This window comes from Capsicum annuum, chromosome 7, assembly GCF_002878395.1.
Source record: "Capsicum annuum cultivar UCD-10X-F1 chromosome 7, UCD10Xv1.1, whole genome shotgun sequence".
NCBI lineage: Eukaryota > Viridiplantae > Streptophyta > Magnoliopsida > Solanales > Solanaceae > Capsicum > Capsicum annuum.
This window is the reverse complement of record NC_061117.1, coordinates 93,838,544-93,864,388: the sequence shown is the minus strand read 5'-3', so window position 1 is coordinate 93,864,388 and position 25,845 is coordinate 93,838,544. Positions and strand designations below refer to the sequence as shown.

At 34.9% G+C, this 25,845-nt stretch overlaps 1 protein-coding gene across 1 annotated transcript; it reads left to right on the top strand.

Moving 5' to 3' along the window:
* Window positions 1-10,579: 10,579 nt before the first annotated feature.
* On the top strand, window positions 10,580-25,213 carry LOC107877808 (pre-mRNA-processing-splicing factor 8A). Its single transcript, XM_016724549.2, has 26 exons — window positions 10,580-11,154; window positions 13,565-13,688; window positions 13,790-13,882; window positions 13,976-14,366; window positions 14,815-15,295; window positions 15,392-16,182; window positions 16,291-16,376; window positions 16,517-16,699; window positions 16,823-17,137; window positions 17,647-17,951; window positions 18,029-18,483; window positions 18,600-18,726; window positions 19,309-19,550; window positions 19,652-19,775; window positions 19,859-20,048; window positions 20,127-20,234; window positions 20,686-20,939; window positions 21,324-21,940; window positions 22,021-22,127; window positions 22,230-22,484; window positions 22,580-23,053; window positions 23,254-23,415; window positions 23,501-23,698; window positions 23,825-24,103; window positions 24,227-24,469; window positions 24,597-25,213. Exons 1-26 carry the CDS (start codon window positions 10,766-10,768, stop codon window positions 24,786-24,788), a joined length of 7,185 nt encoding a protein of 2,394 aa, XP_016580035.1. The 5' UTR covers window positions 10,580-10,765; the 3' UTR covers window positions 24,789-25,213.
* Window positions 25,214-25,845: the final 632 nt, after the last annotated feature.

Genomic DNA, 25,845 nt, shown 5'->3' with positions numbered 1-25,845 from the left:
CTGCTATTAATTTTCCTTTTTGGAGGAAACTCTTCAGGAAGTTCTAGCAGCATGACATCCTTAAATTCCGCCAACCACTTAGCAAAACTGTCCGGGACTTCAATATACACATCAGGCTTCACTTCAAATAAGTAAGCAAGATAAACAGTCTCACCCTTCTTCAAGCCTTTTTTAAAAGTTGTAGTGGACAATATAGAAATATTTTTGAAGTATTTCCTATTTTTTCCTCGTTAAAAGGTCAAATATCCTTTAGAAATCCAGGGTTATTTTCCCTCATAAATATCAAATCATCCAAATGAGAAATTGTACAGCCTTGAATTTTCTCATAAAGTCAATTCCAAGCCAAAGATTTAAGTTATCAATTATCACCACAGTCAAGTTATGAGATTCATTCAGATGAACTACGATTATTAGGACATCTAGTGTCATGTCATAGCCTAGTTGTATTGCAGAATTTAGAGCCTTCATCCTCGTTGCAAAAGTAGCCACCTTCAGTCCGTATGCTTGCATAATTTTAAAGCCGTAAAAGTATGAGTAGCACCGGTAATAATATTGGTCGCCATACTTTTGTCCCTAATTTTCACATCAACGTTCATTACAGAACTATAAGCATGTGACAAATCATCAACATCTTCAGTAGTATTGATTATGGCATCAACTTTATTATTTGCCTCTATTTGTACTATATTCACGCTAGACAACATATTCAACAATCGTAGTGGGTTAACATATCTAACAATTTCCTGTTCCTTACTTTGTTTCTCCTTTTCAGTAAGAAGAACACCGTTTTATTTTATTTTTAACAACTTTTGGCCTAATGCCCAGGATTTTGACAAGTCCAATGGTAAGATCATGCAAAATTCCAACGAATTTATTTTTGACCCTTCCGTATGTGTAATGTTAATTTTTGACTTGAATTATGTTAAGGGATTTTGGAAGATTGTTTTGGGAAAGTTTGAAATTTTTGGAAGGGGTTCGAGGCTATTTTAGGACTCTGAGGCAGCAAAGCTCCGTAATAGTGGCGTGCCATGCCACTTAACCTCTGTGATAAGGGTGTGCCACGGAGGTTAAGCTCTACAATAGCGGTATGCCACATCGCTATATAAATTTTATCCAGTTTTTTTTTTCACTTGGGGGTGAGGGGCTTTTGGTATTTTTACCCTTTACTTGGCTTTTAAACATAAAATCAAACCTTTTTCTTCGGTTATCAAAGATCAAACACCATTCTTTTTCTCTTTAACTGTAAACCCAAGAAAGTTCGAGGGTTTTATAGAGAATTCATCATCCGAGCTCGAAACTTTGATTTCTCTTTGAATTCCTGTATATTTCAAGCATGTTTCTCATCCTTAACTTAAATTTTACATTATGGCATATATTTAATCATTATTCATGTGATTATAATTGTTAGGCTTGAAATTGGGTTGCAGGCTTTTGATGGTTATTTCTTGAATTATATTTCTCATGATTTAAAGATGTTGTTTGTGCTTAATTGATGGTTTTTAGGGATGAATGGTTGCATTATTATAAGGATTGAAATAGGAAACATGGGTTTCTCCAAATTGATGGATTTTTGGCTTGATAATGGCATTGACCTCAACCCACTTTATAACTTTAGTTTTAAATATGAAGTTTACATGGTTTAACTTACTTTTGGAATATTGCATTACATTAAATATGAATAGACAATAAAATGTAGTTGGATGGCCTTGGTGGCTATGGCTTGCATTTTGAATGGAACTTGGGAGTCAGTTTAGTTACATGTGCTAGTTTGGCATAATTAAATTAACTTGCAAGCATATTGGTATGACGATACCATATTGATAAATGCCTTAATAAATAAATCATGGGTTAATTGTTGGTTTATGTGCAACTTTTTAAATTTGGTATTAAAAGAAATTATGTAGCTCACCATGAAGGTGTAGGTCCCGGGGGATCAACACTAGAAACCACGTTTTTCCGCATTGGGGGTCCATGTGATCGTGTACTTGGTGCACACATTATATTTTGAGAGGGCTATAGCCTTGGTTTCATTATCCTTTCCTTGCTTCGTACGACTAACACGCACTAGGACCCTTCCAGTAGGGGAAGCTAGACCCTATAGCCTATGAGTGCCTTTAAGATGGAGTAAACTACACAGTTCATGCTAATGTTTTAAATTCTCATGTTCATGACCCTTGTCCCTATTCCTACATTATATATATATATATATATATCGTATGTGATTTTTTACCAGTTTTGGTAAATAACATTATTTTACCCTTTTTTCCTTAATTTACATGCTAGTGCTCGCCCTACTGACCATCCCTAGACATTGTATTATTTCATGATGTAGGGTTTGAGGGCTTTTCTATTGCTCATGTGCAGTGTTAGGTGATTTGGTACTCTTGTGGATCTGTTGTGAAGTGGTGAGCCTTCATCTTTCGGAAGGCCTGGTCATTTCACTTATTTCTTTATTTCTTAGTATTTCATTTTAGACTTTTTTTGTTATAGTCGGGGGCATGTCTTGACTTAATTGGTTCTTCTAGTTTCAGAGGCTTTTACGGATAGGTGTTAGGATGATTGGTTGTCTTGTTTTGACTATTGGATTTTATTTGATTTATTTGTATTATTTATAATTTTTGGTTGGCTTTCGTTGTATTCATTTATTATGCTCTGGAGGTTAGGCTTAGGGAGTGGTCTTCGGTCCACGGTAGGCTTGAGATACCCATCAGGAATAGGCCCTAGTTCAAATTATGATAAGCTTGGTATCGAAGCTCGATTCAGGGTCTTTGGGTATCCATAAAGTCGTGTTAAGTAGAGTTTCTTTTATGGGTGTGTAGCACGCCACACTTATAAGAGGGAAGCTATAAGGCATTTAGGAATGTTTCCTTTTCTTGTATCCTATTTCAGTATATAGAGTCTAGTTGTCATGAAACTTCTCTAACTCCTTGTTTGCTCGTATTTCAAATCGTGCCTCCCCGAAAATCTGATAGTCATAGAAACTTTGTTGGAACCTCTATCCTATCTAGGGAAGATATGGAGAAAATTCGCCCTTGTTATGGGGTGAGACCTGGTCTAGGGTCCCTACTCCTAACTGTACCACTCCATGTGGGGTTCCACCGGTCCCTTCTAATCCTCTTCGGGCTAATCAGGCAGGTGATACTTATGATCAGTCACCTTAGGGGGAGATCTCTAATGCGAAGTTTCATCAATCCATTCATAAGCTTGCTAAATTGGTGGCATCGCAGTCCTATCGGTCTAATCATGTCGGTCCTGCTGTTAGTTCATCTGAGGTTACTCGGGTTGGCCAGTTTATGAGGTTGAATACCCCAACCTTTACAGGATCTAAGGTTGAGAAGGATCTTTAAGGGTTTATTAATGAGATGGAGAAGATTTTCAGGGTAATGCATGTTGCTAATTCTGAAGGTGTAGATTTTGTTGCCTATTAGTTGAAAGATGTGACTTACTAATAGTATGAGGAGTAGGAAGTGATGAGGGGTGATGATGATGAGCAGGCGGTGTGGGATGAGTTTTCAGGTGCTTTTCTTGATCACTTTTTTCCTCAGGAGTTGAGGGAGGATAAGGCTGAAGAGTTTGTGAACTTGAAATAGGAAAAGATGAGTGTTAAGGAGTATACTTTGAAGTTCCAGAAGCAATCCCGTTACGCTCTGAAGTTAGTGTTTAATATGAGAACCAAAATAAGGAAGTATTCTTCTGGGTTGTCTAGTGATTTAGTGTTGGAGTGTAAGGCTGCTATATTGAATAATGATATAGACATCTCTAAGTTGGTAACTTATATGCAGCAAGTGGAGGATAAGAAAAAAAAACAGGTAGACATGGGAGAGAGGTAGATTAAAAGGTTTACATATACAGAGCAGGGTATAAATTAGAAGAACAATGGGGGAGATGATAGGCAGTGGACCAAGAAAAAAATCGGAGAAATTCATATTTCCCAGCTAGTGCTCCTTATCCTAAGCCTTCTGGTGATCGTCGTTTTCAAGCTAGCAGTAGTCCTAAGACACGTGATACCTAGTCTCAGGTTAGTGGAGCTTAATCAACCCTACCTTATCCTCTTTGACGATTTTATGGGCAGCTTCACTGTGGTTATCATGAGGAGGGGAGGAACTTATTGTGATCATTGCCCATGGTTATTGACTGTCTCATCCACCACTCACAACCACCATTATCACTAAAAGCAAACACACCATCTTTAATCATCAATCACCAATACCACAATAACCACTAATTATTATAGACAAACATAATCATTAACCGCTATTTATATCACTCATCACCATTATTAGCTATCATCGTTATCTATCATAATTATTAGTCATCACCACCATCAACCACTACTGACAACTACCATCACCACTAGGCACTATCTGTAACACCACCATTAGCCAACACCATTCCCAATCGATATTTACAACCATCATTGCTAGCCATCACCAACACCAACCTCCATATAATTTCTTAAATTATTTTAGTAACATAGTATTAGATTGAATAAGTAATTTATTAAATTTTGTGTATGGTACTTTGTCTTGAAAATAAAATTATATGTTCAATTGTCAAAATAAACAATCTTAGTTATTTAGTATTTAGATTGTAACATAACATTTGAATATTAAAGTGCCTATTTAGAATCAAACGTCTCAAAATTTATAAAATAATTAAGGTTATGCACATTTTAATGTTCAAATTCAAATATATTGAACCTAATTAAAAACAGTTGAGGTCTGTGTTTATATATAATGTACAAAAGTGAGATTGAATAAAAATTAAGCTATTTATATAAATTAGTGGTATGCAGAGGCTCAATATTTATATTTTTTTATTTTAATTTATGTGACAATTTTTGCTTTTTAATATATTAAAAAAGAATGTCCCTTTTCTATTTTTAAGAAATAATTTGTTTCTACAATCTTCATTTTATTTTTTTAATAAAATATTTTATAATCTCATAAAATTTAAGGTTTATTTATACCATAAATTTCAAAATAGCATTTTGCTTTTTTCTACTACATGCTTAATCAAATGGTGTCACATGAATTAAAATGAAAAAGTAGTAAAAAAATTAATTTTTTTATGTACATATTTTATGCTTCATTTATTTGTACTAGTTAAAATTAAAATTTTGATCATTCAGATCTTATCTCATAACTATGTATTCAATTTTTTGTTTAAATTCAATTATTTAGATCTCAATAAGTAGGGGTGTTCATAGGTCGGGTTGGTTCGGCTTTTCATTAAAATATAACCAAACCAATAACGTCGATTTTCTAAATCTATAAATCAAATCAAACAAATATAAAATTAGTTTTTTTATTTCGATTTTAGTCGGTGTTTTTGGGTTTTTTGATTTTTTCAGCTTTTTTACAACTATAATGTGATTGAAGAAAAAATTAAATATTTTCACTAAAAAGATAAAAAAAAAAAAAAAAACTATGGTCATAGAGTAGTTCCAATAAAAATTACGTTGACAAATTACTAAGACATCTAAAATATTATCTCTCAAAGTAATATTATGCGAATACCCAGTGGTTCAATTTCTAACTCACTAGTCATAGTAGCTTGTCTGAAAGTTTCCTTCACATAAAATGTGAGCATACAAAAGAATGAAGAATTGGAGACAACTTATTAAAAGCTTAACTCCATAAAATAATTAACTATAACATAATTCTATAAGAAAAAAGAGAAAGAAGAGAAACAACTTAAATTACAACTTGATGAATAAGGAGAATGAAAAAAGTAAGATGAGGAAATAATGAGAACTCTCTGAAAACTTGGAAAGTAAAATGTAAAGTGAAGCAATTGAAGAGTTTTAGGTTTTTATATTAAAATTGAATTTTGTATTAATTTGTTACTAATGGACAAATATTATAATTAAAGGCCCAAGAATATATATCTATTTTTTGAATATAAAAAAGTAATAAAAGTAATTAGAAAGTAGATTATAAGTAATATTTTTTTACGTATAAGAAATTAAAATTATATATGTATTATGTTGGTTCGGTTTAGATTCGGTTTGATTTTATTTTTGCTAATACCAAGCCAAACCAAGAATGATAATTTTTTTTCCCAACACCAAACCAATCAAACCAAATCATAAGTCGGTTTTTCCCTCGATTTGGTTTGATTCATCGGTTCGGTTTGACTTAGCAGATCGGTTTGTACACCCTTATCAATAAGTGTACTACTCCTATACTCCTTTTTTGATACAGATATGACTATTGCAAAGTACTTCATCCAATCATTTTTAAATTATCATTTTGTATTCATTTTATTCTTGTTATTAAATATTATTTATTATCCAATACTTAAATGACTTATGATAACTAATTAAAAGTGATAATTAAGTGGACCCATTCAACTCGTCAAATTAATTTAAAACATCAAGAGTTAACTTATTTTTTTGTCTCTATTTGATATTTTCTATGAAATATTATTAATTTTCTAATGTTTAGATGACCTATAATAATTAATTGAGAATGATATAGTGAAATCATGATTAAAACAACGAAACAGGTATGTAGTATATGACTCATAATAACTAATTAGAAGCGGTATAACAAAAAAATCTATAAAAAATACTTGTGAAAGATGTTTAAGTGGACCCCATATAAGACGTCAAGTTAATTTAAAACATCAAAATTTAAGTTATTATTTAATGTTTATTTTAGTTTTTATTAAATATTGTTAATTTTTTAATGCTTAGATGACTTATAATAATTACTTAGGGCTGATATAATAAAATCACGATTTAAGCAGCTGAAATAGACATGTTATAAATGACTATTTTACTTTTCTTAATTAAATATTATTGATTTTCTAATACATAAATACTTTATAATAATTAATTAGGGGTAATATAGTAAAATAACGAAACAAGCACATCGACAGAGAGCAACTTGCTGTCAAACTCCCTCTTATATAATAACAGAATATAATAATTAATGAGAGATGATATAGTAAAATCACGATTTAAGTAGCTGAAACAGACATGTCATTCTATTTTACTTTTTTTAATTAAATATTTAAAATTTTCTAATATATACGTTATTTATATTAATTAATTAAGGAGAATATAATAAAATAACGAGCAAACACATTAGAAAGCGGCTTGCACCAAGCTTCATCTTATATAATATAACTAGAGGACACGGACCCAACATTAAGATATTTATTTATCTTTTCAATCTTGAGATATTTAAATAAAATTTTTTAATAAAAGGATTGCATAAGTTTTCTAGGATTCATCCGGAATCTAGCATGAATTCAACATATGTTATTTTAATAAGTATTTAGATAATTTAAGTTGTTAACTATTGTAATTTATAATATTCTTTTATGTAATTTTCAAATTAATATACGTTACTTTTCTTGTCCAAATTTTCATGGCATTGATAGTCAATTATATTTTAAAAATAATTTAAGTTTTTAATTATTGTGATTTATAATACTTTTCTTCTATTCCAATTTTAGTGAAACTAATATAATTTTAAGAGTCGACCAAATATTTTATATTTTTAAAATTTTTTAAGTTGTTAATTATTGTGATTTCTAGTATTTTTCATGTAATTTTTTTAAAATATACAAGATATTAAATTGTTTTAGATATTTTAAGTTGTTAACTATTGTAATTTATAATACTTTTTATTCAATTTTTGAATAATATATGCTACTCTCCTTGTCTAGAGTTTTAGGTCGACGATAGCCAATTATATTTTTAAAAATAATTTAAATTTTGTATTATTGTTATTTATAATATTTTTTCTATTTCAACTTATGTGGCACAATGTTTAAATGACCATAATAATTAATTAGGGGTGATATAGTAAAATGTAATTATTATTATTATTATTATTATTTATTATTTATTATTTTTATTATGTGTATGTGTTGATTCAAGAAGAATTTGAAAACATTTAGAAATGTGTTGAATGTTACAAATGTTAATAATCCATTTGATGCTTCTAGATTTCTCTACATTTATCTCTTATGTATTTTTATTTTTTTGCCCTTTGAGTATATGTAGTAATTTTTATTTTTTAAAAAAATATTATGAAAATTTTTACTATATATATATTATATATATATATATAATATATATATATATATAATATATATATAGTAAAATCGTGGATTCAATATTATTAATTTTTCAATACATAAGTGACTTATAATAATTAATTGCGGTGATACATTAAAATCACGATTGAAGCAGCAGAAATCAGTCAATTTTTAAATTTTTTTATGTTAATTATTGTTATTTACAGTACTTTTTATTTCATTTTCAAATAATATATATTGCTTTATATCTTCTTCTGTCTCGTCCCAATTTATGTGGCACTAATATAATTTTTATAACCAATCAAATATTTTATGTTGACATATCATTTTGTTATTCTTATTTTTCTAATACATAAATAACTTATAATAAGGAGTGATATAGTAAAATCATCGTTCGAAATATGAAAATTTAATTTAAAATATTAAGAGTTAATTTTATATTTTATGTCTATTTTATTTTTCATTAAATATTATTTATTTTCTTAATACCTAGATGACTCATAATAATTAAATAAGAGTGATTGATTGTGTTATTACTATAAAAATTAATGTAATTTTATCATATTCAATAGTAATCGTCGATAATTCATCGAAATAGTATATTAATTAAATATGGGATGCTATATTTGCATATGCAAAATATAATATTATTAATTATTATTGGATAGTACATTATATTTATCTTTTACAATAATAAAATTTTACTATATATTTTTCTTTATTTCTTTTTTAACTTGATACATATTGACCCAACACAAATTCTAAGAAAATATTCATTAGAAATTTATTTTATTAAATTAAATTTATTAATTTTGTACTTTAAAATTTTTAAGTTAAGTTTAAATATTAGTATTTCTATATAAGAAAAAAAATAATTTTAAAATTTAAATTTACTAAAATAAATAAATAAAAAGATTAATTTTCTATATAAAAGTCAATTAAAATAATAAAATTGATTTACTTTAAATATTTAGTTGCAATTAATTAAGATAATTTTTTATTTTGTCATGATTTATGGTGCACCGATAAAATTTTGAGAGTTGAATAGAACTTTTATCTATTTTTAAAAAAAGTATTTAGCTTGTTGATTATTGTGATTTATAATAATTTTTACATAATTATCAAATAATATATTTACTCATTGTGTCCCAATTTATGTGGCTTCGATACAATTTTGAGAATCAACTAAAATTTTTATATATTTTTTAAATATTTTAAGAATTTTATACTTTTAAAAATTTTAAGTTAAGTTTAAATATTAGTATTTCTATATAAGAAAAAAATAATTTGAAAATTTAAATTTTCTAAAATAAATAAATAAATAAAAATATTAATTTTCTATATAAAAGTCAATTAAAATAATAAAATTGGTTTACTTTAAATATTTAGTTGTAATTAATTAAGATAATTTTTTATTTTGTCATGATTTATGGTGCATCGATAAAATTTTGAGAGTTGAATAGAACTTTTATCTATTTTTAAAAAAGTATTTTAACTTTTTAATTATTATGATTTATAATAATTTTTACATAATTATCAAATAATATATTTACTCCTTGTGTCCCAATTTATGTAGCTTCGATACAATTTTGAGAATCAACTAAATTTTTATATATCTTTTAAATATTTTAAATTGTTAATTATTATAATTAGCAGTACTTTTTCTTTTATCTCAATTTATGTGGCATTGCTAAAATAATGAGAGTCAATAAAATTCCTATGTCTTTTAAATATTTTTAAGTTATTAATTATTGTTATTCATGGTAACAAATTAGTTTTGAACATGATAGCCAATTAAATAAATAAATTTTTTTTACTTCCAATATGTAGTTATAGTTAGTTAATATAAATTAATAGAATATATTAAATATTTAAACTATTATGATAAAATAATGAAATTATTATATATTGGGGCATGATATGTAATTAAGTGGAAGTGAATGGTTTTTTGGTTAATTGCACGAGAGATAGTCAAAACCACCTCTACTATATAATAGAAAAGAAATAATAAGAGAAAAGAGAAATAATTTCTCCCTTTTTTTAGCTAAGATAAGTTCTTTATAATAATAATAATAAAAATAATATAAACCTTTCAAAATTAGTATAAATGTTGTTGGCTGTAATGTATTGGGTTTTAAAAAAAACTAGCAGCCCAAAAGAAATAGTAGACGACTTTAAAGTAGGAATCGTTATTGAGAATAATATTTTTGGCTTAAAACGTTATAGGCAGTAACGAGACTCTCCAACTCTACACATCAGATTTTGCAACGCTGCCAAATTAACTTTGTAAAGTTTGATGTAACAGAGTTGTAGAATCTGACTATCTTTGATAATATTTTAAGTCAAAAACGTTACTGTCGATAATGATTTTTACTGTAACATTATTTTAGTCCATTAAATTTTTCTTTAAATCTAAAATGTTATTGCCAACAACATTTATAATAATTTAGTTAAATTTTCAAAACAATGCATTGCGAATTTCTTTAAAAAATAGCTTATTTTGATAAAAATTGGAAAATATCTAATCTACTGTAATTATTATACAAGTCGGTGTTAACCCTCTTCGTTATAAACCCTCCAAAGTAGCGCTACCCCATTTTAACCCCTCTCCGTCTCCCTCTGTGAATCGATTTGCTTTATGTAGCTAGGGTTTTTGCACTTCCCGAGTATCTGATCTATGTAGTTTGAGATTTCTTCTTCTAACGAAGCTATGTGGAGTGGAAACGGACAAGACATGTGGAACAATAGTAACATAGCACCACCAGGTACTAGCGGAGGAGGACCACAACCGCCGCTGCCGTCAATGATGCCGCCAGCTCCGGGACCTCCGCCGCAGTCTATGATGCCTCCGCCACCTGGTTCTAGTTCAGGACCGCCGTCTATGATGCCTCCGGGTACAAGTGTTGGAGGAGCTAGTTGTTCTGGACCACCCCTACCGCCGCCGTCTTATACTGTTTTGCCTACTGAGGCTCAGCTTGAAGAGAAAGCGAGGAAATGGATGCAGCTTAACTCTAAGCGGTATAGTGATAAACGGAAGTTCGGATTCGTTGAAACGCAGAAGGAAGATATGCCGCCGGAACATGTCCGGAAGATTATTAGGTATTTTAATTTTTCTGCAATTCTGAACACTAAATCTTTTTTCTTAGTCGTGAATTTGTGCATTTTTAGGTGTATATTATCAGAAAATGTAGGTAATCTATTCGTTGTATTTTTTGGCAATTTTGACTGCTGAATCTCATTTTCAGTCGTGAATTTTTGCATTTTTAAGTGTATAATATCAGAAAATGCTGTTAATCTATTTTTAGGGTATAGTTTATTAGGTAATTTATTTTTTTGAATTAGACTGGTTTTGTGCTGTAAATAAATGTATTAGTCAGAAAATGCGCTAATATTTTTTGGAGACGTTGTGGTTTAATTACTACGTAATATGCTGGGATTTTCGTGCAATTGTGTGTGCCTGAGGTTTCTTTTTTCAGTTTACAGTACATGGATTGTTAGGTGTATATTGTTACAAATTTTTTCAGATCTATTTGTAGGTTTCTTTGTATACTTCATTGGTAGCAGTAGAGTGGGAGCTGGCTGAGAAATACCTATAGTGAAAATTGTTGTAGCTGTACGTTTGGGGTAGTTTGGAGGTATACCTTTGGTTTTTGTCCTTTGGTATACCTTTGGGGTATGTTTGGTATGATGGAAAATGTCTTCCATGGAAAATGTCTTCCTGGACAATGGAAAATAAGTTGATTTTCTACTTATTTTCTCATGTTTGGTAGGTGAGTGGAAAATATTTTTTGAAAAATATTTTATGGTGTTTGGTTGGTGAGTAGTCCTCTGTTTTATATTACTTATGGGTGCCGTATTTATGTTATGTAATCTTGTGCTGTGCTTTACTATGTGTTTGTGTGGTATCTTGTGTCTTGAGCCGGGGGTCTATCGGAAACAGCCTTTCTACTTCTTCAGAGGTAGAGGTATGGACTGCGTACATCTTACCCCAGACCCCACTAGGTGGGAATACACTGGGTTTGTTGTTGTTGTTGTTTGGTGAGTAGAAAATAATTTTCTGGAAAATATTTTTAGTTGTTTTCTCTTTCGTAATTCTCCGAGCATTCGAAATTAATTTCATCTTCCAAGAATTTAATCTCCTTGTGACATTGTGCCCAGGTGGTGATACCAAGATAATCAAGAAACTTCTTGATTACTAAGGGTTCAGGCTCAAATTTATTCTCAAATTGGTTCATAATCAAAATCACTCTCTTCCCTGCTTCTTCGTCCTCCGGATCAAGCTCCATTTTTGCCCTCTGTGCTTGGTTAGCCACCATTAACACCAACTCCTCAATTTCTCCAGAAACATTAAGAGAATCCAAAGGAAGAACATGAAATATATTGAATTCATTCATGAATGAACTCAGTGAAGTACTCCTCTGTTGCCTTACATGGTTGGCAATTTGTATTGGATCAAGCTCACAACGATTTGAAGAGAATTTTGACCAAAATTGTAGAAAAAATTAATTATGAAACTTAGAAGAAATTAATTATGAAACATACCTTGAGATTCTTGCAAAATCGCAGCCTTGAAATTCTTGCAAAATCGCAGTGGAGAGAGAAATGAAAACCCTAAAATTGGGAGAAAATTGACAGTGAAGCACGCCTTCTGAAGTTTGGGACATGGAAAGTTAGTGTTGTTGGGGGTGGGGGATAGGGGTGGGTGTGGGGGAAATAACTGGTGCCACAAATTTTTTTCCAGAAAATGACTTCCCTTGGACTACTAGGGAAATTTTCCATCAAATGGTGGAAAATAAGTTGTTAAGTTGTCTTAGGAAATATTTCCCTAACATTTTGTTGCAACCAAACAAGGGAAAACCGGAAAACATTTTCCATCATACCAAACACACCCTTGGTAAAGTTCGGTGAAACTCTGAAGTGTTTATTGTCTACTAAGAACAGTAATTGGTTGTGTACGAGCTAGTGGTGTATACTTTTGCATCTAACGTGAATTTTGGATACTCAGAATGAGGTTCCACTATGTTTTTATATAGCGGGGATATGATGAGTGGTAAATCGGTGCTAACAATGTGGTTTCTTGAGTTCTGATATTTGATGGGGCCTCATGACCATATTTGTTGTATCAAATTGTGTGCAAACGAATTGGATGAACAACTGGAAAGTAGAACATTGTAATAATCTAGGGACGAGGGCTGTTAAGAAATAAGAAGAGAAATGACCAAAAACTGAACGTGTTACCTGAGAATATGTACAAATGTTCAATTCAAATTCTATTGCTCTATATCTATAATCTCCTTAAAGTTCTGATGTCAGCAAATATAGATTGGCTCTTCTCCATTGTCTCGACATCAGCTTTACTTAGAAATCATGATGTTGTTGAACCATAAATGAAGAATATGATTCACTAATATAGTTTACGGCTTCGATGATAATGCTTCCTCAGCTTTATAAAATGTGATTTTGTTGTGCTTTTGCTCTCGTTTCCTTATCGAGCTCATACATATTACAGGGACCATGGGGATATGTCATCAAAAAAATATCGTCATGATAAACGTGTGTATCTCGGAGCTCTTAAATTTGTTCCACATGCTGTTTACAAATTACTTGAGAACATGCCTATGCCGTGGGAGCAGGTACTCCCTACAGCCTTTTTGATTCTTTTATCCTGATTGTGCTGTGCTTTGTTCTACTGGTCAAACATTAAGTTTGCTCTAAAATTCTTCTATTTTAATAGGTTCGAGATGTCAAAATCCTGTACCATATTACTGGTGCTATTACATTTGTTAATGAGATTCCATGGGTTGTTGAACCTATATATCTGGCTCAGGTATGCTACTAGAATATGCTTTGCTTTAGTTGTGTTTCTAACTCCACTGAGCCATATATGTTGAAACGGATTCATAATCATAAAATCTTGCAGTGGGGCACAATGTGGATCATGATGAGAAGGGAGAAGAGAGACCGGCGGCATTTCAAGAGAATGCGTTTTCCTCCTTTTGACGATGAGGAGCCTCCATTAGATTATGCTGATAATCTTTTGGATGTTGATCCTTTGGAGCCAATCCAGTTGGAGTTGGATGAAGAAGAGGATTCTGCAGTTTATAACTGGTTTTATGACCATAAGCCACTGGTGAAGACAAAACTTATTAACGGCCCTAGTTACCGCAGGTGGCATTTGTCCCTTCCTATAATGGCAACACTTCACCGCCTGGCTGGACAGTTGCTTTCAGATCTGACTGATCGCAATTACTTCTACTTATTTGATATGGAATCCTTTTTCACCGCTAAAGCGTTGAACATGTGCATACCTGGTAAGGAATAGGAATATGCTCAATGAGTCCTTAGTTCTCTGTTTCTGTCTTCTGATTTCTTAGCTAAATTGGTCTGAACTGCTTTACCCTGCCTAACTGAAGATTGTCCTCCTGTGGAATTATTGTTCTGTATTCTGCCTATTACCTGCATAACTTTATCCAGAAGCTATACCTGAGTTATCCAGAAGGTATACCTGAGTGATTGGTAGTTCTGGAACCTAAAAAATTACAATATTTTTGTTCTCCCATCTGTTCAATATTTGTTTGGGTATTTGTCCAATCACCCTGCATATTAATTTGGGTAATGTATCACATTCAAAGATGGTTTTCCTTCTAATATCAATTGTTCTCTCTTTTTTCCTGGTCTGGAGAGGGAATTATTTTTCATGGTACACGTTGAATCCTCACGGCTGGTGGACTTTTTTTACTAAGAAGCTTCTTTCTGCAGGTGGTCCAAAGTTCGAACCATTATATCGTGACATGGAGAAAGGAGATGAAGACTGGAATGAGTTCAATGATATCAACAAATTGATCATCAGGTCACCACTTAGGACAGAGTACAGAATTGCTTTCCCTCACCTTTACAACAACAGGCCAAGAAAGGTGAAGCTTGGCATTTATCACACTCCGATGATCATGTACATAAAAACAGAGGATCCGGATCTGCCTGCTTTTTATTATGATCCGCTTATACATCCAATAGTCACCAAGGACCGCCGAGAGAAGAAAGTTTCTGAGGATGACGATGATGATGATTTTGCCTTACCCGAGGGTGTGGAACCGTTGCTGACTGAGACTCCAATCTACACTGATACTACCGCTGCTGGTATTTCCCTATTGTTTGCCCCACGCCCGTTTAACATGAGATCTGGTCGAACAAGACGTGCTGAAGATATTCCCCTTGTGTCAGATTGGTTTAAGGAGCATTGGTATGCTTTCATCTTTGCTTTTGCTTATCTTGTTTGTTATAGTAAGTTTCTCCTTGTACTTCAAATGTATTTAACTATCTATTTGGTTTCCTCCAGTCCTCCTTCATATCCCGTCAAGGTGCGCGTTAGTTATCAGAAGTTGTTGAAATGTTTTGTATTGAACGAGTTGCATCATAGACCCCCCAAGGCCCAGAAGAAGAAGCACCTTTTTCGCTCACTTCAAGCCACAAAATTTTTCCAAACCACAGAACTTGATTGGGCTGAGGCTGGTCTTCAAGTTTGCAAGCAGGGATATAATATGCTGAATCTCTTGATCCATAGGAAGAACCTGAATTATCTTCACCTTGATTACAATTTTAATTTGAAGCCTGTTAAGACACTAACTACAAAGGAACGTAAGAAATCCCGGTTTGGAAATGCTTTCCATCTGTGTCGTGAAATTCTGCGTTTGACAAAGCTTGTTGTCGATGCCAATGTCCAGTTTCGCCTGGGAAATGTTGATGCATTTCAGCTGGCAGATGGCTTGCAATACATTTTTTCACATGTTGGTCAGTTGACAGGTATGTATCGTTACAAGTACAGGCTTATGAGGCAGATTCGGATGTGCAAGGATCTGAAACATCTGATCTATTATCGATTTAATACCGGGCCGGTTGGAAAAGGTCCCGGTTGTGGTTTTTGGGCACCTATGTGGAGGGTGTGGTTATTCTTTCTACGAGGGATAGTACCTCTTCTGGAACGTTGGTTAGGAAATCTACTGGCAAGGCAGTTTGAGGGTCGCCATTCTAAGGGAGTGGCCAAAACTGTCACCAAGCAACGTGTTGAAAGTCACTTTGATTTGGAGCTACGTGCTGCAGTAATGCATGATGTCCTTGATGCTATGCCAGGTGAACACTTTTGTATTGTTGATTGTCTGTCTTTTTGTTGGGATGCTTCTATTTCATTCGTTACTTGACCGATACTTTTCTCTAAGATGGTGCCTCTTTACTGCACAGAGGGGATCAAGCAAAATAAAGCAAGAACCATCTTGCAGCATCTAAGTGAAGCATGGCGTTGTTGGAAGGCAAATATTCCTTGGAAGGTATTATTCTTACCCTTTTCCCGTATCCCACAACAACGAATTTTGTTTAAGGCGAGACATTCAGTTGTTCTCCTGACTATTTGTTAATTTTGTTTAAGGCGAGACATTCAGTTGTTCTCCTGGCTATTTGTTTTTGTTAGGTCCCTGGTTTGCCTGTTCCTATTGAGAACATGATTCTCCGCTATGTCAAATCCAAAGCTGATTGGTGGACAAATGTTGCTCACTACAATCGTGAACGTATAAGAAGAGGAGCAACTGTTGACAAGACTGTCTGTCGTAAAAACCTTGGAAGATTGACTCGCCTTTGGCTGAAGGCTGAACAGGTAATAACGACTGTTATTATCTGTTTTTCATTATTTTTTTTAGGTTTCCCTCTTTTACATTTGCTTATTGGAGACAAGCTTGGGGTAATTCATGCTGCTTTGTTGCCTCCTTGCAATTAACAGGAGCGGCAACATAACTACTTGAAAGACGGTCCATATGTTACTCCAGAAGAGGCAGTAGCCATATACACTACCACTGTGCATTGGTTGGAGTCGAGGAAGTTTTCTCCTATACCATTTCCTCCATTATCATACAAGCATGACACTAAGCTACTTATCCTTGCGCTTGAGAGACTGAAAGAATCTTACAGCGTGGCTGTGAGATTAAACCAGCAGCAAAGGGAAGAGTTGGGCCTCATTGAGCAAGCTTATGATAATCCGCATGAAGCATTATCAAGGATTAAACGTCATCTGCTCACTCAGCGTGCCTTCAAAGAAGTAAGTTCCACTACTTGAAAAATATTTTTGAGTGGCGAGGAGATCAATATGCCGATATGGTTGGAGCAGACTGTTTTCAGACTGTCCTCTGTTGAGAAAATTTATATCTTAGGATTTACTTAATCTAGATACCCTGAATTGAGATTGAGGCTTGCTGAAGGGTAATATACAAGTATCAGGGATATCAGGTACTTAGACCACTCTTACTACTGCTGCCATACCCCAATCGGTCCAATTGGTTGATATCGTGCAAATTCTGGTTAAAGAAAACATAGGTCAGTGATATCCTTAATAAATTCTGGACAAATTGGGATTCTGTTATATTTCGGATTAAATATAAATTGAATTTAAACAGGTATTAGCTGATTGGTTTTCGGGCTAGTTTAATTAAAGATTAAATGCCTGTTCTGATCCTCTCCTGGAAGTTGCTAAGCGAAGCCCTTCAAATTTAGTTTGGTGGTTTCTGTAAGATCTTTCTGAAAGAACATACTGATAATTGCATTTCACAGGTTGGCATCGAGTTTATGGACTTGTATAGTTACCTGATTCCTGTTTATGAGATTGAGCCACTTGAGAAGATTACTGATGCATATCTGGACCAGTACCTATGGTATGAAGGTGATAAGCGTCATCTCTTTCCGAATTGGATTAAGCCTGCCGACTCAGAGCCACCACCGCTGTTAGTGTATAAATGGTGTCAAGGCATAAACAATTTGCAAGGGGTATGGGACACCAGTGAAGGGCAGTGTGTAGTGATGCTGCAGACGAAGTTCGAGAAATTCTTTGAAAAGATTGACTTGACCATGCTTAACAGGTATTGTTGTTGGAGCTACTAGTATTGAAATTTCATAATGGGGGTTCCTGATATTTTTTAACCTACTATTTTTTTAGGCTTCTGCGTTTGGTGCTGGACCACAATATTGCTGATTATGTCAGTGCAAAAAACAATGTCGTGCTGTCTTACAAAGATATGAGTCATACAAATTCGTATGGGCTGATACGCGGACTTCAATTTGCTTCATTTGTTGTACAGTACTACGGGCTTGTGTTGGATCTTTTGCTCCTTGGGTTAACTCGAGCTAGTGAAATTGCGGGTCCACCGCAGATGCCTAATGAGTTCATAACGTACAGTGATTCTAGAGTGGAAACAAGGCATCCAATCCGGTTGTACTCTCGATACATTGACAAGGTGCACATATTATTTCGCTTCACTCATGAGGAGGCTCGGGACCTTATCCAAAGATATCTTACTGAACATCCTGATCCCAATAATGAAAATATGGTTGGTTATAACAACAAGAAATGCTGGCCAAGGGATGCAAGAATGAGGCTCATGAAGCATGACGGTAATTATTCTTTAGTGTAGTTAGTGTTTTCTGATTACTGGTAAATAGTAATGAGTGTTGATTTATTTCATTTTACTGGGAAACTTGAGTTCCATTTTGGTTAATTTATGTTTCAGTTAATCTTGGGAGAAGTGTCTTCTGGGACATGAAGAATCGACTGCCCAGAAGTATCACTACTTTGGAGTGGGAAAACAGCTTTGTCTCTGTTTATAGCAAAGATAATCCAAACTTGCTCTTCAGCATGTATGTACCTCTTTTTGTCTGTTTTCTGTTATTGCTTTTTTGGGTGGTGATGTCCACTTGGAGAATCTTGTAGGTTGCTTAGGGTGGATGGGACTGGATGATCCTATATGCGGAACTTTCTGGGGAACTGTTGCGTTTAGCATCTCTAGATGGGAGTTAGACTTAATTTGTGTCTTGCTTTTCCTAAACCTTGGACTTGTTAAGGCCCCGTTTGGTCGTGAAAATAATAATTTTCCGGAGTTGGGAATTATAGTTGGAGTTGACCATGAATATAAATTGGAGTTGTTTTTGAAATTTTGTGAGAGAAATAGGATTGAAAAAAGTGAAAACAAGTTTTTCTTGTTTTCACTTTCCCAAAAACAATTTTCACTAAAGTGAAATAATTCTTATGGCCAAACATCACCATTTTCACTTTTTCACTAGAGTGAAATAATTTTCCAGAAAAACGTGAAATTCTCATGGCCAAACGCCTACTAAAATTCAATGGTTTGCTGGATATTCTTTCATGACGAGTGGTTTACGGCTTTACTCTCTTTTGAAGACAATGTTATCATTGAATGAGCTTACGCTATGCTTGTTTAGGTGTGGGTTTGAAGTTCGTATACTGCCTAAGATAAGAATGACCCAAGAGGCATTCAGCAATACAAGAGATGGAGTCTGGAATTTACAAAATGAGCAGACCAAGGAACGCACAGCTGTTGCCTTCTTGCGTGTAGATGATGAGCACATGAAGGTGTTTGAAAATCGTGTTAGGCAGATCCTTATGTCCTCTGGTTCTACAACCTTCACAAAGATCGTTAACAAATGGAACACTGCTCTTATTGGTAACATCTTGTCCTAAAATCTGTCTAAAAATTATTCCAGCATGAACTTTGGTGTTTGCTAGTGGGTCATTGTAACTTAGGTTCTGGGTTTGTTCTTGTAGGCCTAATGACATATTTCCGTGAAGCAACAGTACATACGCAGGAATTGCTGGACCTGCTGGTCAAATGTGAAAACAAGATACAAACTCGTATTAAGATTGGTTTAAACTCAAAAATGCCCAGCAGGTAAGTTCTTGAATGTGTGACTTGTGTTTGGAATCAGCTATATCTTCAGTAGTTACATTTTCTTTTTGATGAATTTGTTTTAGGTTTCCTCCTGTTATTTTTTACACACCAAAGGAAATTGGAGGGCTTGGAATGTTGTCAATGGGTCACATATTGATCCCACAGAGTGATCTTAGGTATAGTCAGCAAACAGATGTTGGTGTGACACATTTCAGAAGTGGAATGAGCCATGAAGAGGATCAATTGATCCCAAATCTCTACCGATACATACAGGTGAGTTTTGATTGATGCTGGTTGACTTTTTGTTTGTCTGCAGTTTTTACTAAATACCACTTTCTTACTCCTTGACAGCCTTGGGAAAGTGAGTTCATAGACTCGCAGAGAGTTTGGGCCGAGTATGCTTTGAAGAGGCAGGAAGCCCAGGCGCAGAATAGACGATTGACTCTTGAAGATTTAGAAGTGAGTAATCTTGCTACATTGATAACTCTCTTGTGTCCTTTGGATTAGTAAATTTTTTCTACACTCTGCCGTGTGCTCTCTTAATTGGTTTACAGGCCAAGCCAAAATCACATCATTTGTATAGACTTTAAAGGCTCCAAAAGGAATTAAAAAAACAAATACAAGCTGGTGGGAGATGATACATTCTCTCTTTCTGTACTCTCTGACTGGTTTAGAGGCCGAGCCGAAATCGCATCGTTTGTGATATTTAGATTTCCTTTAATTACCGCCCAGATAAAAAGAATAAGAGAAAGAGACAATACAAAAGCTAGGGTAGATGCTGAAATCATGCCCAACACATTGTCTCTCCCTCTTTTTTATGAGGCGGTTGTATGTGTTACTTGCAGCTTTCATGTTATTTTGTAGCTGGTTATTGGCTCATTTTGTTTAACTGCCCCTTGTGATGCATTAGGATTCATGGGATCGTGGAATTCCCCGAATCAATACATTGTTCCAGAAGGATCGCCACACCCTTGCATATGACAAAGGATGGAGAGTAAGAACAGATTTTAAACAGTACCAAGTTCTCAAGCAGAATCCATTCTGGTGGACACACCAGAGGCATGATGGAAAGCTATGGAACCTGAATAACTATCGTACTGATGTCATTCAAGCTCTTGGAGGAGTTGAAGGGATTCTTGAACATACTTTATTCAAAGGAACATAGTATGTTCTCTTCCTCATTGCTCTTCACATTTCCTTATTATTTACTGGTTTCATATCTTACTACTACAGCACAGCTATCCTTGTGCCTTATGCTCTCCTTTTCAGTTAAGAGTTTTTGTTTACTGCTTGTTATGTGCTATTGGTTGCAATGACTGATGAAGTCCTGTTATTTGTTGGTGTAACCTTTGGGGCTAGCACTTTTACTCTCCTACTTCTATGAGTGGCTCAAGGGAAAATTCTGTTTTTTAATTGTGTGGTGTTGGCGGCGGCGGCGGTTTTTTTGGGGGGTGGGGGTGGGGGTGGGGGGTATGTTTACTCTCTGAACTGGATTACATAACCTCCTTGGTGAAGGTTTTGCTCACTCAGTTCCTTTTGATATTTCAGTTTCCCTACTTGGGAGGGTCTTTTCTGGGAAAAAGCTTCAGGTTTTGAGGAATCCATGAAGTACAAGAAACTGACTAATGCTCAACGGTCTGGGCTTAATCAAATTCCTAATCGTAGGTTTACTCTTTGGTGGTCGCCAACTATAAATAGGGCAAATGTCTATGTTGGTTTCCAAGTACAGCTGGACCTTACTGGGATATTTATGCACGGGAAGATTCCAACTCTGAAGATATCTTTGATACAGATATTCCGTGCACATTTGTGGCAGAAGATCCATGAGAGTGTTGTCATGGATCTCTGCCAAGTTTTGGATCAAGAGTTGGACGCATTGGAAATTGAGACTGTACAAAAGGAAACAATTCATCCAAGAAAGAGTTACAAAATGAATAGCTCGTGTGCTGACATCCTCCTCTTTGCTGCGCATAGATGGCCAATGTCAAAACCTAGTCTTGTGGCTGAATCGAAGGATGTGTTTGACCAGAAAGCTAGTAACAAATACTGGATTGACGTGCAGCTTCGCTGGGGTGACTATGATTCTCATGATATTGAGCGTTATACACGGGCAAAGTTCATGGATTACACAACAGACAACATGTCTATTTATCCATCGCCTACTGGTATGTCACGTGTACATCTGGTGATCGACTGTATTAATTCTGTTTGTCAGACAAGTTTTATATATTTTGTTCTTTTTCAGGTGTAATGATTGGACTTGACCTTGCTTACAACTTGCATTCCGCCTTTGGAAACTGGTTCCCTGGTTCAAAACCATTGCTTGCCCAAGCCATGAACAAGATTATGAAGGTATCTTTCGTCTTTCAATCATCCATTATTTCATAAACTGGTGGGCAATGTATTTGTTATGGCCGAAAGTTTCTTAACACATTCTTATGTGCCATTATTCAGTCAAATCCTGCTCTTTATGTGCTGAGGGAACGTATTAGGAAAGGGTTGCAACTGTATTCTTCAGAGCCCACAGAACCATATTTGTCATCTCAGAACTATGGAGAGATTTTCAGCAATCAAATCATATGGTTTGTTGATGACACGAATGTGTACCGTGTGACCATCCACAAGACCTTCGAGGGAAATTTGACAACAAAGCCCATAAATGGTGCAATTTTCATTTTCAATCCCAGGACAGGTCAACTGTTTTTGAAGGTAAGTGCAGTTGTTCGACTATAATTTTCTCATGAACTCTTCGGACAACTCCATTGTCCAGTAGCTAATTTGTGTCCTGTGCTTTTCATTCACAGGTCATTCACACAAGTGTGTGGGCAGGGCAAAAGCGTCTTGGCCAGCTGGCGAAGTGGAAGACAGCCGAAGAAGTGGCTGCGCTTGTAAGGTCCTTGCCTGTTGAAGAACAACCAAAGCAAATTATTGTGACTCGGAAGGGAATGCTTGATCCATTGGAGGTCCACTTGCTCGATTTTCCAAATATTGTTATCAAAGGAAGTGAGCTGCAATTACCATTTCAGGCTTGTTTGAAGATAGAGAAATTTGGTGATCTGATACTGAAGGCTACAGAGCCACAAATGGTTCTGTTCAACATATATGATGATTGGTTAAAGAGCATCTCATCTTATACAGCATTCTCCAGGCTCATCCTCATCCTCCGTGCACTCCATGTGAACAATGAAAAGGCTAAGATGTTACTCAAGCCTGACAAGTCGGTCATTACTGAGTCTCACCACATCTGGCCTTCACTTACAGATGACCAGTGGATGAAGGTATGTTTACGTAAATGTATCTATGCTTTCTCTTGTATTGCCAAACCTTGATGTTGTTAAAGGAACTTATGTCAGTGGCTTTATGATCACTTCATAAGGATAATCTTTCTCTGACTTGTTTGCTGGCACACCTGTATGGCTGTGTGGATTTTGAGTTGGTAGACTCATTTCTGATTCCGAATTGTTGTGCATGATTTCAGGTTGAGGTAGCGCTTAGAGATCTCATTCTCTCAGACTATGCCAAAAAGAACAATGTAAACACATCAGCATTGACACAGTCTGAGATCCGTGATATCATACTTGGAGCTGAGATAACTCCTCCATCGCAGCAGCGCCAACAGATAGCTGAGATTGAGAAACAGGTAATGGTCTTTGGTCCTTCTAGTACCTAGCAAAGTAGTCCTTTGTTTATAGAGCTGCTGTTGCTAATGTGCCATTTCCGTTCAGGCCAAGGAAGCAAGTCAACTGACCGCTGTTACCACAAAGACCACTAATGTCCATGGTGATGAGTTGATTGTGACTACAACTAGTCCTTATGAGCAAGCTGCCTTCGGCTCTAAAACAGATTGGCGTGTCAGAGCAATTTCTGCCACAAATCTATATCTCCGCGTGAACCACATTTATGTAAATTCAGAAGACATAAAGGTGCCCATTTTGACGCCTTCTTTTGCTCAACTAGACATACTATACCTCTTTATCACCTTTTACCTAGAATATTGTTGTTAGCAAAAAATATCCCATCAATATATTTCGTTTTAACCATTTGTACAGGAGACTGGATATACTTACATCATGCCGAAAAATATACTGAAGAAATTCATCTGCATTGCTGATCTGCGGACACAAATTGCTGGTTACTTGTATGGTGTAAGTCCACCAGATAATCCTCAGGTGAAAGAAATCCGGTGTATTGCAATGCCTCCTCAGTGGGGGACACATCAGCAGGTGCATCTCCCTTCTGGGCTTCCCGAGCATGATTTTCTCACCGACTTGGAGCCTTTGGGATGGATGCACACACAACCAAATGAGCTTCCTCAGTTATCGCCACAGGTGAACTTAATGATCTTCATTTGTGTGCGTTTAGCTATAATGAGTTATTCTAGGCATTAGGATGGGTTTATTTATTTCCTCTATGCATGGCTCTTCTGATTTGTAAATTATTCTGAATAACAGGATGTGACTTCACATGCTCGGATCCTGGAGAACAACAAACACTGGGACGGAGAGAAGTGCATTATATTGACATGCAGTTTCACACCGGGGTCTTGTTCGTTAACTGCATATAAGTTGACGCCAACTGGGTATGAATGGGGACGTGCTAACAAGGATACAGGAAGCAACCCTCATGGTTACCTGCCGACTCATTACGAGAAGGTCCAGATGCTCTTGAGTGATCGATTCCTTGGTTTTTACATGGTAAGCGTGCAGGTCTATAGATTATTCAGTTGGATTGTTGATTGCTGCATCAATGTTTACGCATCTGCAATGCTTCCTTCCATGCCGTCACCATCTAGATTTGGATCTAAATTAATTTATTGTGCAGATACCTGATAATGGACCATGGAATTACAACTTCATGGGAGTGAAGCACACTGTTAGCATGAAGTATGGAGTAAAGTTAGGTACACCCCGTGAGTACTACAATGAGGATCATAGACCAACACATTTCCTGGAGTTCAGCAATATGGAGGAAGGCGACACTGCTGAGGCAGATCGGGAGGATACATTTACATAATAAGCTGCTGTTCAAACATATATTGCTGAGAAAGCAGTTCAAACATATATTGCTGAGATTTCCCTCCAGGGAAGTCAAATCAAATGGTGACTTTTTTGTTCTTGTACTGTAATACAGTGTAGTGGTCGGTGATATTAGATGAAACAAGTTGTAAATATATGAAATGACGTTGTTAGCTCGATTAGAAATGATTTTATAGTTTGATGCCACTTTATGCTTTTTAATGGAAGCTGGTATACAGTTAAGTTCAACCCATTTCTTGTGGCAAAACAATCAGATGCTTGTACATCAGTAGCAGCTTGTTTTTTTTAGTGTTGGTTATTTCTCAACCCACAGCAGTAGGAGCTCTTATATGAGGAGAGCTGCTATATAACTGAACCGTGTAAGGTTTTATGAATGAATTAAATGCTTGGCAATATTTTATATGTCCATGGAAACAAGTGTGTATTAAGATTAAAGCTAATAGGATGTCGGTGTTCGTGGTTAACACTGTTTAGTGCTTCGTGTGGTTTCCTTACCTCACAGCCTCTGATTCTCTTGTTAAAAGAATGATTAGAGATTGTAGCCTCACGTGTTAGCGGCTTCTTGCATATTAACTTCCAACTAGGGAAGCTCCCAGCCAAAGGACAAGAATCATGCATGCAGCAACAGATGTTCAAGTACAATTAATTGGTCTTGAATCCAATATTTTGGGTATATGCATGCCTATATATCTAGTGAGTTACAGACTTGCTAAACCTACAAAGCTAGTAGGTTAACGTGGTTCCTGTTTTAACTTCTTTTTTTAAAAATAAGTACCTTTAATTCTGTACTACCAAAAACACAATGCTTTTACTTTTATCAGCATCTTCCTTCCCCATGTGGTTTCCATTCCATCGCCTTTCTTTTTTCTTCCTAAGATTGAGAACTCAATTTTGAAGAGTAATAATCCATATGTAGGCTAAGGTTGTGCAAAGTTAAAGCAAAATATCATGTAGTCTCTCATCTCAATTATTTTGAAGATGTCGAAAAGAACAAAGGAAAAAGGGGGAAAAGAAGCAATCAGACTCATGACCTA